The following is a 14,491-nucleotide window of genomic DNA, read 5'->3' on the forward strand; positions in this document are numbered from 1 at the left end:
ATGGAGGGAGATGGGGAGACACACCGCCTTCCTGAGAAGATGCCAACTGGCCTCTTTCCCCAATGTCCTTTGCGTCTGAGAGGAAACTGCTGTCCTGTTGGTAGTTCAAGGAAATGAGCCCTTTCTCCACCTCCTCATTTTCTGAAGAGAGGACTGGACACCTGAGCTCAGGATGCGTTGGACAGCAATCATAGAGAAGCTCCCTGAGCTCCATCCAGAAGGGCCAACTGTCAAGATGGAAGGGGCAGCCATGTGTGTGTGTGTGGGGGGGTATTTCCTATAGGCCATTGTAGTTCTCTTAAACACCAAACTAAGCTAATCATGCGGCAATAAGTAAGAATTATTAACAAGATAAAAGAGCTCCATGATGGGGGACAGGGCATGGGCGCGAGTGGGGCAGTTTTCCACACTTTAATACAGATGTGGATGGCAGGGTCTGGCATGTAGGCCAGTGCACATTCCTCTAGGTGTGCACAGGATGTGTGCCATTCCATTCTATGCGTGTCATATCCTGAAATAAAAGCAAAGCCGAATGGCTCTCTGAAAGCTTTCAACGCAAGTACTTTTGGAGACGGTTGCAGCCAGCCCACCCTCCCACCAACACTCCTCTGTTGAGATGGTCCTGTGGCAGAGGATCAAGAGAATAAGGTCCTGGCATCGGCATTAGAATAAAACTTTTAGTCCATACTGGATGCATGCCCTGATATTGATGCTGACATAGTGACCTGGGCACAAACTGAAATAATTCCCAAAGAAGGAAAGCTTCCTCTCTGGGAAATCCAGCATGCCTGTGGCACCTGGACACCATAAGTGTAACACTCCCTGCCCTGGAGGCATTTCTCCTGTGCAGTGAGACCTTTTAACACACAAGTGGGGAAATCACTATTTCAGAGAATACGTTTCCTGGTGGTCATGGGCGTTCCATAGGGCAGACGGGCCATGCCTTCCCTATGCTGTACATTAGTGCACATGCCAAATCAACCAGGGAGTGATGCCACCTCAGTCGGAGGGACCAGAGTTTGATCATATCACCAGCTCATGAGAAGAGCTTAGTGTATATATTAAGGACGATGAGGGTAGAAAATACAGTCCAGGCTGCACATGGACCCCTTTAAATAAATTCACCATTGTCTCTTGGAGATTGTAAATGGCCACTAGATGTCAAGAGGGTCCAACCATCTTCTGTGCTCTGAAACCCTGGTGGTGCAGAATGTGCACGCTCCCTCATTGAAGAAGTGAGCAGGGCAGGGAAGGGGCATGATCCCATGCTGCAGGCACAGGGCTCTTCAGGTCAATCAAGCACATCTCCTATGATGCAACTGACTTACTTTCTGCCTCCATGTTTGTTAAAAGTTCCGCCGAATTTATTCCGATTCAGGATGAGAGCAGCAATTTCGGGCACGTAGCGGGCAAACATTGCCTACATGCATGAGACAAAGAAACAAGAGCCAAACAGAAAAGGCATGCAGACAGGCTCCTACGCCGCGGAGGCCGCGAAACCTCTTGGCATACTTACTTTCTTCCACTAACCGCGCTATACGAGCCCCCGTATTTCTTGCGGTTTCCTATTAACTCTATGATTTCAGGGACGTAGCTGGCAAACATGGCCTAAGGAGAAGAGGGGAGACAGAAGAGAGACTAAAAAGACAGGCCAAAGAAAGGGTGACATTTTCAGAAGGGGGAATACTAAGATCTGAAAACACAAAAGGATTAGACCTGTAAAGGCGCATATTCATGTGTCGGACTATACAAAAGTAACAGGACAAAGGGGAATGTTCCTGGAAATGCACAGGATGGAACAAACAGAAGTCAGCCTAGAGGACTAGAAAACAACAAACCACAGTCAAAAAAAAAAATAAAGGAGACAAGAGTAAATGAGTTGATGTCTTCTTTCCGAAGGAAAGTAGCTAAGAGTCTTGCAGACTTGTGAAAGCACACGCCTGCACACACACACACAAACACTGACATGCATGGATGGACAGACATAAGTACATATGCACAAGCACTCAGGCATACATGCACGCACACACACACAGGTGCATACACACACGCACGCTCATGGGCAAACAAACATAGGCACCCATGCACATGCATGCATATAAGAATGTAAGAAAAGCCCTTCCAAATAACACACAAAGGGGAATATTTTTATGGGTTGCTAAAGACACTAAGCACTAAAAGAGGATTAAAAATAAACATATTCATTGAAAATGACTAAAAAGCATAAGAGGTCAATTCTGGAAATCATACAAGAGGGGAGGATAGCAAGGAGACACGAAACTGCCATGTTTTGCCCAACCAAGACGGTCCTGTGGCTGGATAATGGGGTTTCCTACTCTACGGGCCCTGCAGAAATGGTGTTAATGTCCACCACCACACACGTTTATATACATTTTCAAAATGTATATGTCCTATGCATACAGAACAGAGAGAAATGTATGCATCACTTCATATAAATGTGTGTGCGGTGCACATATGCGACAACTGCTTGTGGACTATAATCTTAATCGCTTGCCTCATCTGCAGAAAAGCAATCATACTTTATTATGAGCTACTCTGAAAGACAAAATGCAGCAACCGCCAATATGCTGCCTGGAAACTCCCTGGAATTCCACTGTATGCGGTGACCTCTTAATACATAGGGACCAGGGAAGTCAGTTTTGAGGCGATAAATGGAGTAGGCTTTGGACATACTCAGGTTATTACTATAGTGGCATTTTTTTAAATGAGGGGACCCTGCTCTTTAGGGCAGGTGCCAGCCACAGTGCTTGCTGAAAGTCTGGGAAGGGAACTCTTGAAACTGCCATCTGTCTGCAGAGCCTGGGCAGCAACTCCCAGAGTCAGCAGCAGCAACCGTATCTGAATCCCACTACTAAAGGACACTCTCATTTATTAATGGCATCTATCTCTTAAGACAATTAGGTTTGTTCCTATCTATGTGGCTGTCCCCAATGAGGACAATATGCCTGGGTCTAAGGGACAAACATAACACTACAGAAATACACAATGAAGTCACCATGGGGCTTGGATTTAGCTTGCCTGGCTGCATAAAGGCAGTTACTTGCTTCCAGTGCAGAACACAAAGCCTAAAGAAGTGGGTAGTAGCAAATATGAATCGCCATTAAAATGGACATAATAAGAAAGAGGGTTGTTTTACCAGTCCCCCGAGGATGAAGAAGACCATGAAGAGACGTCCAAGCGTAGTTTTGGCATAAACATCCCCATAGCCCACTGTAGACATTGTGACCATGAGTAAGTAGACACATTCCCAGTATGTCAGTGCCTGGTTGTTTTGGAAATTTTCCCATGGGTCCCCTGAATTCTCCACCTGCAGCAAGAGGAGGTTGGGAACAGAAAAGAAACCCATCAGAAGTCCATATGTACTGTATATGGGAACCAGGAAGCCCGGGAACTCCAGAGGGCTCTTTTTGTATAAGTGTCCTCTTCTCAGTACAGGTGAAACAGTGCCACCCTGTGCTAGTCACTGAGGCATGATGTCCCAGCTATCACAGAAGAGGAAGTAGCAACAAGCAATGTCCTCTGAATGGGGCATCAAGGAGAGGGGATGGGGAGGAACATCACATCCTGAAATTCTGATGCTCTGCCCCCTTTACAGCATCCCCTTTAAGGCAGATGTGAGACAGCTCTTTTGGCATCTCCCCTGGGAATTCCCGATGTCCTAGACCTTCCACAAAGGGCTCTACACTTCTTTTCATCATTTTAGCTAAGGAAATCAGACCTGACTCAGGTTCTGCCTGATCCCTAAACATCATCTCCACTTTTGAGGCTGCAGTCACTTTCTCTGCAGAAGCCCCACTCGCAATTCTGCACTTCCAGCTCGTCAACCTTCCTCTGGAATAAGAGGAACCGCACCCACAGAATCTCTAGACTAACCTCCCTACAGACGGTCTCAGGAAAGGGTCAACAATCGTGTCAGCTTGGGCTGCAGAGTTCCTGAGGTCTTCAAAGCTACTGGGCCGGGCCCTGTGAGAGTAGCAAGGACCCAGCAGGGAGCAGAAAGTGGGTGTTAGCAGGATCTGGGGGAGTGTAGACTGCTCTCAGTCATGGGCTTCAGAGAGAATTAGGGTGTCACCAGTATAAATAGTTGGGTAGGGACTGGAAAGGCAGTTCAATGGTTAAGAACACATATTGTTCTTACAGAGGACTGGAGTTCAGTGCCCAGCGTTCACTTCTAGCAGCTTGCAATCACCTGTAACTACAGTTCTTCCTAGATTTAAAGATTTAAAGTCCTCTTCTTGCCTCCATGGGTACACCCACACATCTGCACATGTCTCTACGCAGACACACAGGCATGCACATAATTAAAAATAAATCTATGTGTTTTTAAAACGTTGTGTAAAATCCCCAGTTATCTGGTTTAGCAGCTGATGGAAACAAAGTCGTTCATTTCAAGTTTTGTAGTCTGATGGGGCTCCTTCCAGGTGTAAGAGTTTAAGTGCATGTGAAATATGTATCTAATAGTAACTATGCTCTCTGAAAGCAGGCAAAAGAAATCATCCCGGGGAGGGAGTGGAGTGTCAGGGTTGGACTTAGTAATAGCATTCAAAGATTCATAAAAAAAAAAATAATAATAATAAAATAAATAAACAAATAAAATAAAAACCATAGGCAGGTTGAAACAACTTGACAAGTCATCAAGCAAATGCAAAAGTCTGTGAGAGAGAAGTAGAGACACATCCAGGGATCTGAATTTGTTGTTTACAAAGAGCTGTGTAGGTCATACTTTGAGCTTTGGTGCTAGACTTTTTTCTTGGCGTTTGGTGTGGAAGCACTGCCATCTGGTGGTTTTCCTAGGTTATTGCATACAAAATGAAAACTGCAAGTCTCCCTGAAACAATGCAGGTAAAGCTGGAAAATACAGGTCCATGGTGCGAGTATTACGCACCTTTTGGAACTAGTTTGTGGAGAGAAGTAAAGGGTAGGGAATTCTGAAAAATTGCGTGGTTTGTTCCTCTTTCGTGTGTCTACAGCTAAACTTGTCTTCCTCAAAGAAACGATTACTAAGTAATAAAATGACAGACTTGTCAAGGGCTTGCTCCCGGCCAGCCAGGAAGGCAGGGTCTTCAAGGCTACTTACCAAGTGGATGAATCCAGCTGCAGTCAGCCACGTGCTGATAAATATGGAGAGCAGATTCACCAGCTTGATGGAATTACTGTACAAGGGAACAAAGAGGAGAGTCTAAGTTACAGAGAGAAGACTGGTGGGAAGTGCCTGATGGTGTCACAGCGTCCCCTTTCGGGGACAGGCAGGCCACTCTCATCAAAAGGGTGAGACACCTTGATCAGGAATGAGGGTTCCAACAGAGGAAAATCACAGGTGGACCCAGCATCAGCCCCCTCAAACTTCATTAAAACTTAACTTGTCGGTAAGACAAACTTCTTCAAATATACAAAAAAAGCAAGAAGAGTAAATAGAATTTGCGAGCCTTCACTTTTATTGACATTTCCCCACATCTTCAGTATCTCTGTATTCTGTTTCATTCACTTCAGTGTGTTTCCTCTTTCTGCTTACATTTTTATGTTGTATTTGAGCCACTGTTGTGGAATTCACAGTAGAACCTCTAATCATTGTAGCATCCAACTCCTCAGAGAGGACACCCTGCAGTAGAACCATGACCCTCCTGTATCTCAGAAAAGGAATTTAACTCAGCAACGGGATGTAACATACAATCCTTATTTGAATGCCTCCAGTTGTCCTGAGAGTTTGCTTAGTGAAGTTTCCATCATTTTCATCTTGCAGAAAAAAAAAATTGTCCCCAACCTCTTGTTCTCCCATTACTGGCCCAACACAGCCTCTGGAGATGCTGGTCCTTCACACTGGGCAATTCATCTATGATACCAGTGCCCTCTTTCTGTCCATGTCTTTCACATCGATAACATATTATCTACATTCTAAGAGTTTGAATCTTGAATGTACAGCAAAAAGGCAAGGATGGAGGCTATGGTCTATTGGGCAGTCCAGAGCTTTGCAAGGGGCCCCAACAGAGGCTGTAATCACTAGTCCTGGATCAGCCATGGCGCTTTCCTTCACTTCCACTTATGTAACTGAAGAAAGGCATTCGTGGTCTCTGTTTGCCTGGACAAGAATGAGCAAGTGCTTCCAAAGCTGTGGGCGAGACTGGCCTTTCGAGATGTGTGGGACACCATCCTCCCAGTTTAAAACCATATGACAAGAAAACAACACACTGCCCACTCTACACATCTGGCTATCTCCAGAATCACCATTTGAAGTTCCTGCAGGTTGCTGAAGCATTGTTACGTGCTAAGAATTTCGCTGAGCACTGGACCAAGCTCTGAGTTCAGTTGAAGAGAGGGAGGAGGGATAATATGAGCAAAGGGCGAGACTATGATGCGGATACTCACAGGAACAGCTGACCCAAGCTAGCAGAAGTTCACTGACTCAGGGACTGACAGTAGGTGACAGCTATGTGGCTTGGGCAGTCTGTGGGACCACAGACAGTGGACCAGGATTTATTCCTAGTGCATGAACTGGCTTTTTGGAGCCCATTTCCTATGGAGGGATACCTTTCTCAGCCTAGATACAGGAGGCAGGGCCTTGGTCTTGCCTTTCTCTCTCTCTCTGAGGAGTAGATGGGGGGAAAGGTGGGGGAAGCAGGAGGAGGAGAGGGAATGGGATTGATATGTAAAATGTGAAAAGATAGTTCTAAAAAGGAAGGATGGGAGGGAGGGAGAGAGGGAGGGAGGGAGGGAGGAAAGGAAAGGAAAGGAAAGGAAAGGAAAGGAAAGGAAAGGAAAGGAAAGGAAAGGAAAGGAAAAAAAAGGAAGAATAAAAAGAAAAAGTAAGTGGGACACCTCCTCCCCCCACCCCCCCAAAAGAACTTCACTGAGTCCTTTGGGTCTTCTGAATGTCACCCTTTAACGCAGGGGGTAGGTGATGATACTGTTGTCATTCACTACCTAGGAATTAGGTTTAGGGAGCTTATTTAGGTCGCTTGGGAATCATAATTAGTAAGTGGTAAGTAACTTGGGAAATTAGCATGGGAAGGCATGGGACCTTCTTTTCAGTTACCCTGTGGTTTGCTAGTCACCCCTTCCTAAGCACATATATCTCCGCACAGCCCCTGACCTGGGAGACCAGAGTATCAAGGGCTTCTCCTGTTACTAGGTAGTCCAAAGAAATGCTGCCAATAAAAGCCTCAGCCAGCAGATAGACCTATCAGACATATTTTTCAGGAACTACATGTTCTAGTTCTTCTCAGATACAAGCTTTTAACAACCTACTCTAGAGGAGTCCTCCTAAAAACAAGCCCAGAAAAGATGGAGAGAGAGGCAGAAGCCCCGGAGGGAGCTAAAGGCCTGCGTGCAGCTTTGTCTGAAGTCAGCCATTCCCTCTCGGACCTAATCATTCTGAAGGTGGATTCTGATACTTGCCTATACACAACAGAAATGGCTTACATCCAGAATATTCTCTGGGAGCGTCATAATTGGCCAGGCCTGTCTACTATGTGGCCTGAGGTAGTTAGCTCTGTGGCTCTAGACGCTGTGGTTTGGTCGGCACTCTCGAGGGCAAACATGCCTGTGCTAAATTCTGACCTTCAAACCTTTTCCAGTCACCTCAGTGGGCCACGCCATCCTTTGCCTCTCTCAAAGTCAGTGTTGCGGCTGAGAACAGAATCACCAACTAACAAAAGAATGTGTTTACCAATTTCCATCCAAGCCTTTCTCTGCAGCTGGGACATACTGGGATCCCTGCCTCTTTGCTCCATGGAGCAGCTGACTAGGCTGGAGGTCCTCTTCACTGTCTCCCAGGTTCTTTATCAGAGGAATAGTTCCAAAAGTCAGAGATCAGCAAGGTGGAAATAAAACAAACCAAGTCAGGGGTTTGCCAGCTGAGCGCCATCCGGAGCAACGCAGGCAAGCCTGCAGCTCACTCTGTTTCATTAGCCAGGTTATCGCTATGTGCTGTTCTCTGCAAGCTCCTCAATGGAGAACCAAGGCAGGGCAACCCATCTCCTTGTCTCTACTTTGCAAGGCCCCTATGATGGTACCAGATATCAAAGAGGAAGAGGTAGGGAGAACAGGTAGCAAAGGGAGGGGAGCTATGTGCTGCTCTCACTTTCCCCAAGGAGAATTCAACGCCTAATTGAGTCACTCACACACTTCCAGTTCCTCGGGGCCTAAAAAGTACTGTACCATCATCAACAACCGTGTGAGGTCCTTTCAAGATATTAAATCTATTGATGTCTCTGAGTCTCTTGGTGCTTTGGGGAAATGGCCTAAATATGGCGATTATTAATCTCTAAATGATTGTCCCAGGGATATTAATGGTGCTTAAGGGAGCTCTCACTCTCTGCAGAGCATTTAATCACTGCTGCTGAGACAGACCAGGTTCATGGCTGAAGTCTGATTATTTGTATGACTTCAGCATCATCACGGATTGCTTCCGTGAGGAAATGGACTTGCAAACCCAGCTTTGAGTAAGTTAGTATCTGAATGCTACGTGCAAAAACATGTAAAATGAACCCTCAGTGGGTTTCCTCTGTCCTCTTTGATGTGGGCTTTGCCATCTGAAAGAGGACCGTTTAGGAGGCAGGGGCTTCTGGGAGAAGAATGCTGTGCATTTGCGGCAAAGGAGCTATTGGAGATGGCTAAGTGTGGCCTTCATGGCCACGCTCAGAGGCCTGGATAAAACACGAAAGCAGCAATCATTGGAGCGCCTCTGACCAGGCAAAATCCAGCTTCTTGCCTGTAAGGAGAAACTGTGATCCTATCGTGAAAACCTGGCCCCTCTTTTAAAAATCTGTGTTTGCACAGAAACTTCTGAATTCCTATCCATCAATTCTCCGTGACTGTTCTGATTTGGTGTATCCCTTAGTTACTTTCCTGTTGCTGTGATAAGGCACCATGACTAAGGCAACTCATAGGGGAAAAAACAAAACGTTTATCGGGGCAAGTCCATAGTCATCATGACTGGGAGCAAGGCAGCAGACGAGCAGACATGGTCCTGGAGCAGAAGAGAGGGGCTTACATCCTTACCTGCATACTGGAGGCAGAGAGAGCTCACAGGGAAGGGAGTTTCAAAAGCCCACCACCAGAGGTACACCTCTTTCAAAATGGCCACACCTCCTAATTCTTCCCAAGTACTTTCACCAAATTGGGACCAAGCATACTAACATATGAGCCTCTAGGAGCTAGTAGGAAATGTCTCCCAAGGGCTTCCCTGTTACGAGGATTTGGTCTCCCACAGGTGGTACTATTTTGGGAGGGACTAAAGCTTTAGGAGATGGGGCTTAGATGGAGAAAGTAGGTTAGAAGGAATGTATTCCTGGTGGCTATATCTTGTCTCTAATGCATCTCCCATTTTCTACTCCTTTATCCTCTCCCTCCGGGTAGCAATGAGGTGACCACCTTTGCTTTCTCAGGACGCTCTACCTCGCCACCATGTTGGAGCAACAAAGCCAGCTGACCATAGACCTAAAACCTCTGAAACTCTGAGCCCAAACCATTCTTTGCTCCTTGAAGTTGTTCTCTTGGGAACTTTGGCATGGTGACAAAAGTCTGATTGCCACCAGACACTAGTCATCCGCACGAATGTGTGAAGGTGAACCAGGGTGCAAACAGAAGTCTGGTAGCTCAGTGACTTTTCCCAGGACTCGTGCGTGCTTGGCAAGAAAGCCTAACTCCTAAGATCAGAGCAGTAAGGTCAAAGGTACCCTCACCCCTGCCCTTACAGAACACAACACATATCTGGTTAACCCTGAAAATGCCAGGCACTTTGCACCAGCAAGCATGAATCTGCCCTGTCCCTGTCTTCCACTGTGCTTTTACTTGGAAGAGCAGCCAGGAGCCAACAGCCTTGTTTCTTTTCACCACAATGTGCCCCAAACGGGAGTGCTGACTGGATGATACTGCACTGAGATGAATCAACTTGGAGACACAAAATAGAGCAAAATCAACCAAATCAACCAGGTTAGTCTGTCCTTAGTTGTTTCTACACTAGTCTCTTCTTGTCCACCTGACCTGCTGGAGGTGACGCCTAACAGCCCTTCCCTGGGCTATTGTGGTTTTTTTTTTTTTTTGATCTTCAGATTTTTGAAGTCTTAGACACCTCATACCAACTCTATACAGTGAGTGGAAGCACGGGTTTTTAGAATGGTAAGTGTCCATATTTTCTCTCCCAATTAAAAACCTTCAACATCTCTGTCTTGCTCTCCAAACAATCCCTCGGCCTAAGTGACTTCAGGGTATGACTTCTACCTCATACCCTTTGGAATCACCATCACAAATATCCTGCTTCATAGACAGCCTTGGAGTCGTTTCTGAGGTCATACATGTAAGACAATTAATTCTACTATTGCTCCGCAGGTGTTTTTTTTTTAGGTATCTGGTGGTGGCTGTGCACACAGGCTACACAGAATATAGACTTGGCAGAGAGCAATGGCCGACACTGCACAGCACAGGGTGTAGAGTGTTTTACTTCACCCTGTACACTCTTCCATAAAATGGCACAAATATTCACAGGGAGCACATGTTACTTAAACAATTAGAGGAAGCAATAAAGCAATTTGGAAAAAAAAAAAAGCCCATACTAGGTAAGCCGTGTTTTAACAAACATTGTTGACCATGTTCAGTGATATGTGGGATTTTAGCCCTTAAGCAGGTTGTACTTGGCGCTCATGGAAGAGCAAATGACCCAGCACTGAAAGTGGCCCATGAATGCCATCAGCTTGCAGGACAACTGAGGAATATCCCAAAGCTCACACAAATGGCCCAGCATCTCTTGTCTGCCTAAAACAAAGCTTTCTTCAAAGTGCTATTTCGTCACCTTTGTAAAGACTCCCTCCTGACCTAACACCACCACGGGTCAGCAGGGGTCACCACTAGAGAAGCTTCCCCACCCAATCCCCTGCCAGAAGGTCATTGTGAAAGCGCCAGGGTGTATAGAACCCACAAGAAACCTGCCCAAGTCCAGGACCCTAGTCAGGGCTTCATTTCTTGCCCAGAGCCTTGAGAAACAGACTTGGAGTGACTGTAGGGGGAAGCAGGGCACAGCTGAGCACTCGAAAAGACGGTGCCACGACCTGTCTAAACTTTCTGTAGCTAAAGGAAGTGTTTTTCTGGGCCTGGGGACTAGGCCTTGGCTTCTCTACCTGAGCTCACCTTCCTCTCAACCACAGAATGTTCGGGATCTTGGACTGGTTCGAAGGTCCCACAGGGCTCCTGTTCTCTCAGTGTGTACTTTCTACGAGTATCTTGATTGAACTCAGGCCATCTTCCCTACCTTTCTGTGACCATCCTCCAGCCCCAGTAGAATGACAGAGACCTTTTTTTTTTTTTATGATTTCCATCTTCACTTGAACAGACCCTGCCTGCTGCATAAGTCCCCCCAGGCCCAGTGCAGATACTCTCTGTGCCTCCCAAATCTGGGCCGCTCCTGTTTTAACCCTGACCACTCTGACAGGAAATCTGATTCTGAGTTTCCCCACCCATGAGGCCTCTCACTGGGTCACACACTCACTTTTACATACATAGACACTTGCTTTAAACCCGGACCTCACACAGCCTGGTTGTAACTGCAAACAAAAGGAACCCAGGACATCCAAGCTGTGCGGTTCTAAAGAAAGGGTGCCTGGGAGTAAGAATTTCTTTCTTTTTTTTTTTTTTTTTTTTTTGCGTGGAAGCCAGACAGGATTTATTAGCATCTGCAAAAGCTTGAGAAGGTACCACACAGTAGCTTTGATTTTACAACACGGACTTGCGGGGGGGGGGGGGGGGGGGGGGGGGTGGGCGCAGTGTACAATGTCTTCAGCAACGAGGGGAAACACAAGTTTCACATTCTTAAAAAAGGTTACGGATGACACCTGCACTTGGCCTTAAAAGAGAATTAAAGCACGGGAATCCAGCAGAGACCAGCTTGATTTACAGTTAGCATCAGTCTTAATCTAACGTTACCGTTATAAGAAACTGCAAGAAGACTATTAGAAAAATATAAGAAGTGGGGGAGGTCCTGAGAGAATGCCATTTGAGGGTGAGGATTTCAAGCACCCAGTTGCTGCTAGTCAGCTGGAAAACCATTGCCTCTGAGAAGCACACTCCCCTCTTCCTCCAGCCAGCAGCTTTCCCCCTCTCCCTCCTCCACTTAGAAAATGAAGCACCACCATGACTGCAGAGCTAGGAAGAGGCTCTTCTCCGGGGGCAGCCAGATCTGACTTCTGAATCTAAACAAAGGCTGCTTCACTGAGAAGCAGGAATGGGTGAGTGCCCTAGCACAAGGTTGGTCAAAGATGCCCAGAGAACAGGCACATCATGATGAGGCCGAAAGGCTGTGCACACACATGAGGAGGGCGAGAACGCCATTCTAGTTTCATTATCGCTCAGGAGACTGGAATCTTCCTAGAAACCCAATATCATGGGGAAAAGTCTCATTAACTGATGAGGTAAAAGACAAATAGGAGAGCTGAGAGCCTGTGAGAGCCTGTGAATGGCTCCATTATAACAAACCCCACGTCTACACCTGCTCCATAAATTTTGAGGACAAGGCCCCAGACTTGGCATTGCACACTCACCAACTCTCCCCGGGGTTAAACAAAAAATCAGCCTTGTGACACAAGTTCAGTACATGTTAATACAAGTCACGCTAAATTTGTGATGTTATATGTTATAGTATATGTTAATTCAAGGCACGCTAAATTCGTTATGTTATATGTTATAGTATATGTTAATACAAGGCACGCTAAATTCGTGATGTTATATGTTATAGTATATGTTAATACAAGGCACACTAGATTTGTTTTTGTTGTTGTTTGTTTTTGTTTTTTTTTTTGAGACAAAGTCTCACTGTGTGGCCCTGACTGGCCTGGAACTCACTATATAGATATAGGTGGCCTCAAATTCACAGAGCTCTACCTGTTTCTGACTCCTCAGGGGCCAGAATTAAGGGGCCTAGATAGATATGCTACCTTTGTTAACTGTTTCTATTTCAAAAGCAATATAAGTCTATTGCATAAACGATAAAACTTCAAGGTAAAAATTTAAGGCTACTATTGCTCAAAGGAAATGTAAAAAATTACTATCTATGAACGATATTATAAAGCAAAAAAACAGAGAAGTCATAAATCTTTACCTCAGAAGATAAAACATAAAGGGATAGGGCACACCTTAAGAGAGCTCCGTGGCTCTTTTACATTTTGATCAATCTATAAAGAGTGAATCTTTATCTCTTATTCATACAGATGAATAGTTGGAAGGGGTAATCTGGAATTAAAATAAGGAACAATAACAAAACAAAGGCACACCTGTTGAACATATCAGATTCTAGAAGCCAGGCTCCACATTTCATGACAAAAAAAAATCAACACAGAGTCCCAGGCCTCAAATGGCATGTCCATTAATTATACATGACAAAATACAGAAGTGTCCTGCTTCCTGTCACTCATCAGACGCATTAGAGACAGCCAAAGAGGAAATGGGACATCAGAAGGGGTCTTCTTAAAATGTAACGTCCTAGTAGAGAAATCTGTGAGCAGCACTCAGTCCCCACTAGAGTGCCCCTAACCCTCTTAGTGTGTTCACCAGTGCAGCCCGGGGTTCAGTCCAGTTCTGGGTAATGACAAGGTACCAGGCAGGGTGTTCCCTAGGCGATTTCTGCTCCTGTCCTAGCCATGTTTTTCAGACCATTATGTGGTCAGCAGATGCAACCATGGTGCATTTGCCTGGAGGTGTTTAGGGTTCCCCCACAAGGCAGTCTGCGGAGCACATCCCAAGGGTTCCATAGATATAAAGTGAAACAGCTCAAATAAACTTAGGAATGAAATGATTTTCTGTTTGCCCTATGAGGCTTGTGATTGTCTGTCAAAGAGCATTGCTTCTCTTCCCTTTATGGCCAAGTTCCGTTTCTTGTTTAGTAGTAACTAAAAAGGCATTTAGGATCTGGCAGCATGGACTTCCCAATCAATGAGCAAATCCATCCCTCATCCTCCATGCACCTCTCCCATGAGCTTCTGTTGCAACCTCACTTGGTGCCCAGATACCAGTCATGTGACCTTGCCAAACTGAATCTTCCTCCAAGGGACATAACCACACCTCCCCTTCTCTCTTATTTCTCCAGGGGTTTGCAGAAGAGAAAAGGGCAAGCCCTACCTTAGTAGGCTAACTCTCCAGCTAGTTCTTCCTGTGACTAACACAACTCTATCCTTTTAACAAGATCATAGCAAATATACTTGATATTTACAACCTGGCCCTCGGGAACCAGACAGGGGGGGGAAACCATCTTACCTTGTCTTAAGGATATTCAGAAACTGCAAAATTTCTGAAAACTGTATCAGTCTGAGAGCTCTTAAAAATCTCAAGCCTGGAAAGAGAAACAAGACAGAGGTGTTATTCTCAGTGCTTGGCTGTCATGCTCCCAGCCTGTTGTCTGAGTGACTGTCACTCATGTCTGCTGAAAGGGCCGAGGAGGCCTTGAGAAGATGAATGCTCCAGAACATTGGGACCGCTGCTTCATTTTGAT

At 45.7% G+C, this 14,491-nt stretch overlaps 1 protein-coding gene across 8 annotated transcripts in view; it reads right to left on the bottom strand.

Moving 5' to 3' along the window:
• The window catches only part of Kcnma1 (potassium calcium-activated channel subfamily M alpha 1), a 717,904-nt gene that overhangs the window by 225,106 nt on the left and 478,307 nt on the right, over positions 1-14,491 (bottom strand). For all 8 annotated transcript variants that reach the window (XM_050127309.1, XM_050127310.1, XM_050127305.1 and 5 more), the window contains exons 6-9: positions 14,257-14,332; positions 5,099-5,174; positions 3,158-3,328; positions 1,517-1,608 (exon numbers count right to left, since the gene is read on the bottom strand). In XM_050127309.1, the coding sequence (XP_049983266.1) occupies positions 1,517-1,608; positions 3,158-3,328; positions 5,099-5,174; positions 14,257-14,332 (415 nt within the window). The remainder of the gene's footprint in view (positions 1-1,516; positions 1,609-3,157; positions 3,329-5,098; positions 5,175-14,256; positions 14,333-14,491) is intronic.

This window comes from Alexandromys fortis, unplaced genomic scaffold (genome assembly GCF_014885135.2).
Source record: "Alexandromys fortis isolate MF-2015 unplaced genomic scaffold, M_Fortis_MF-2015_v1.1 scaffold_277, whole genome shotgun sequence".
Classification (NCBI taxonomy): domain Eukaryota; kingdom Metazoa; phylum Chordata; class Mammalia; order Rodentia; family Cricetidae; genus Alexandromys; species Alexandromys fortis.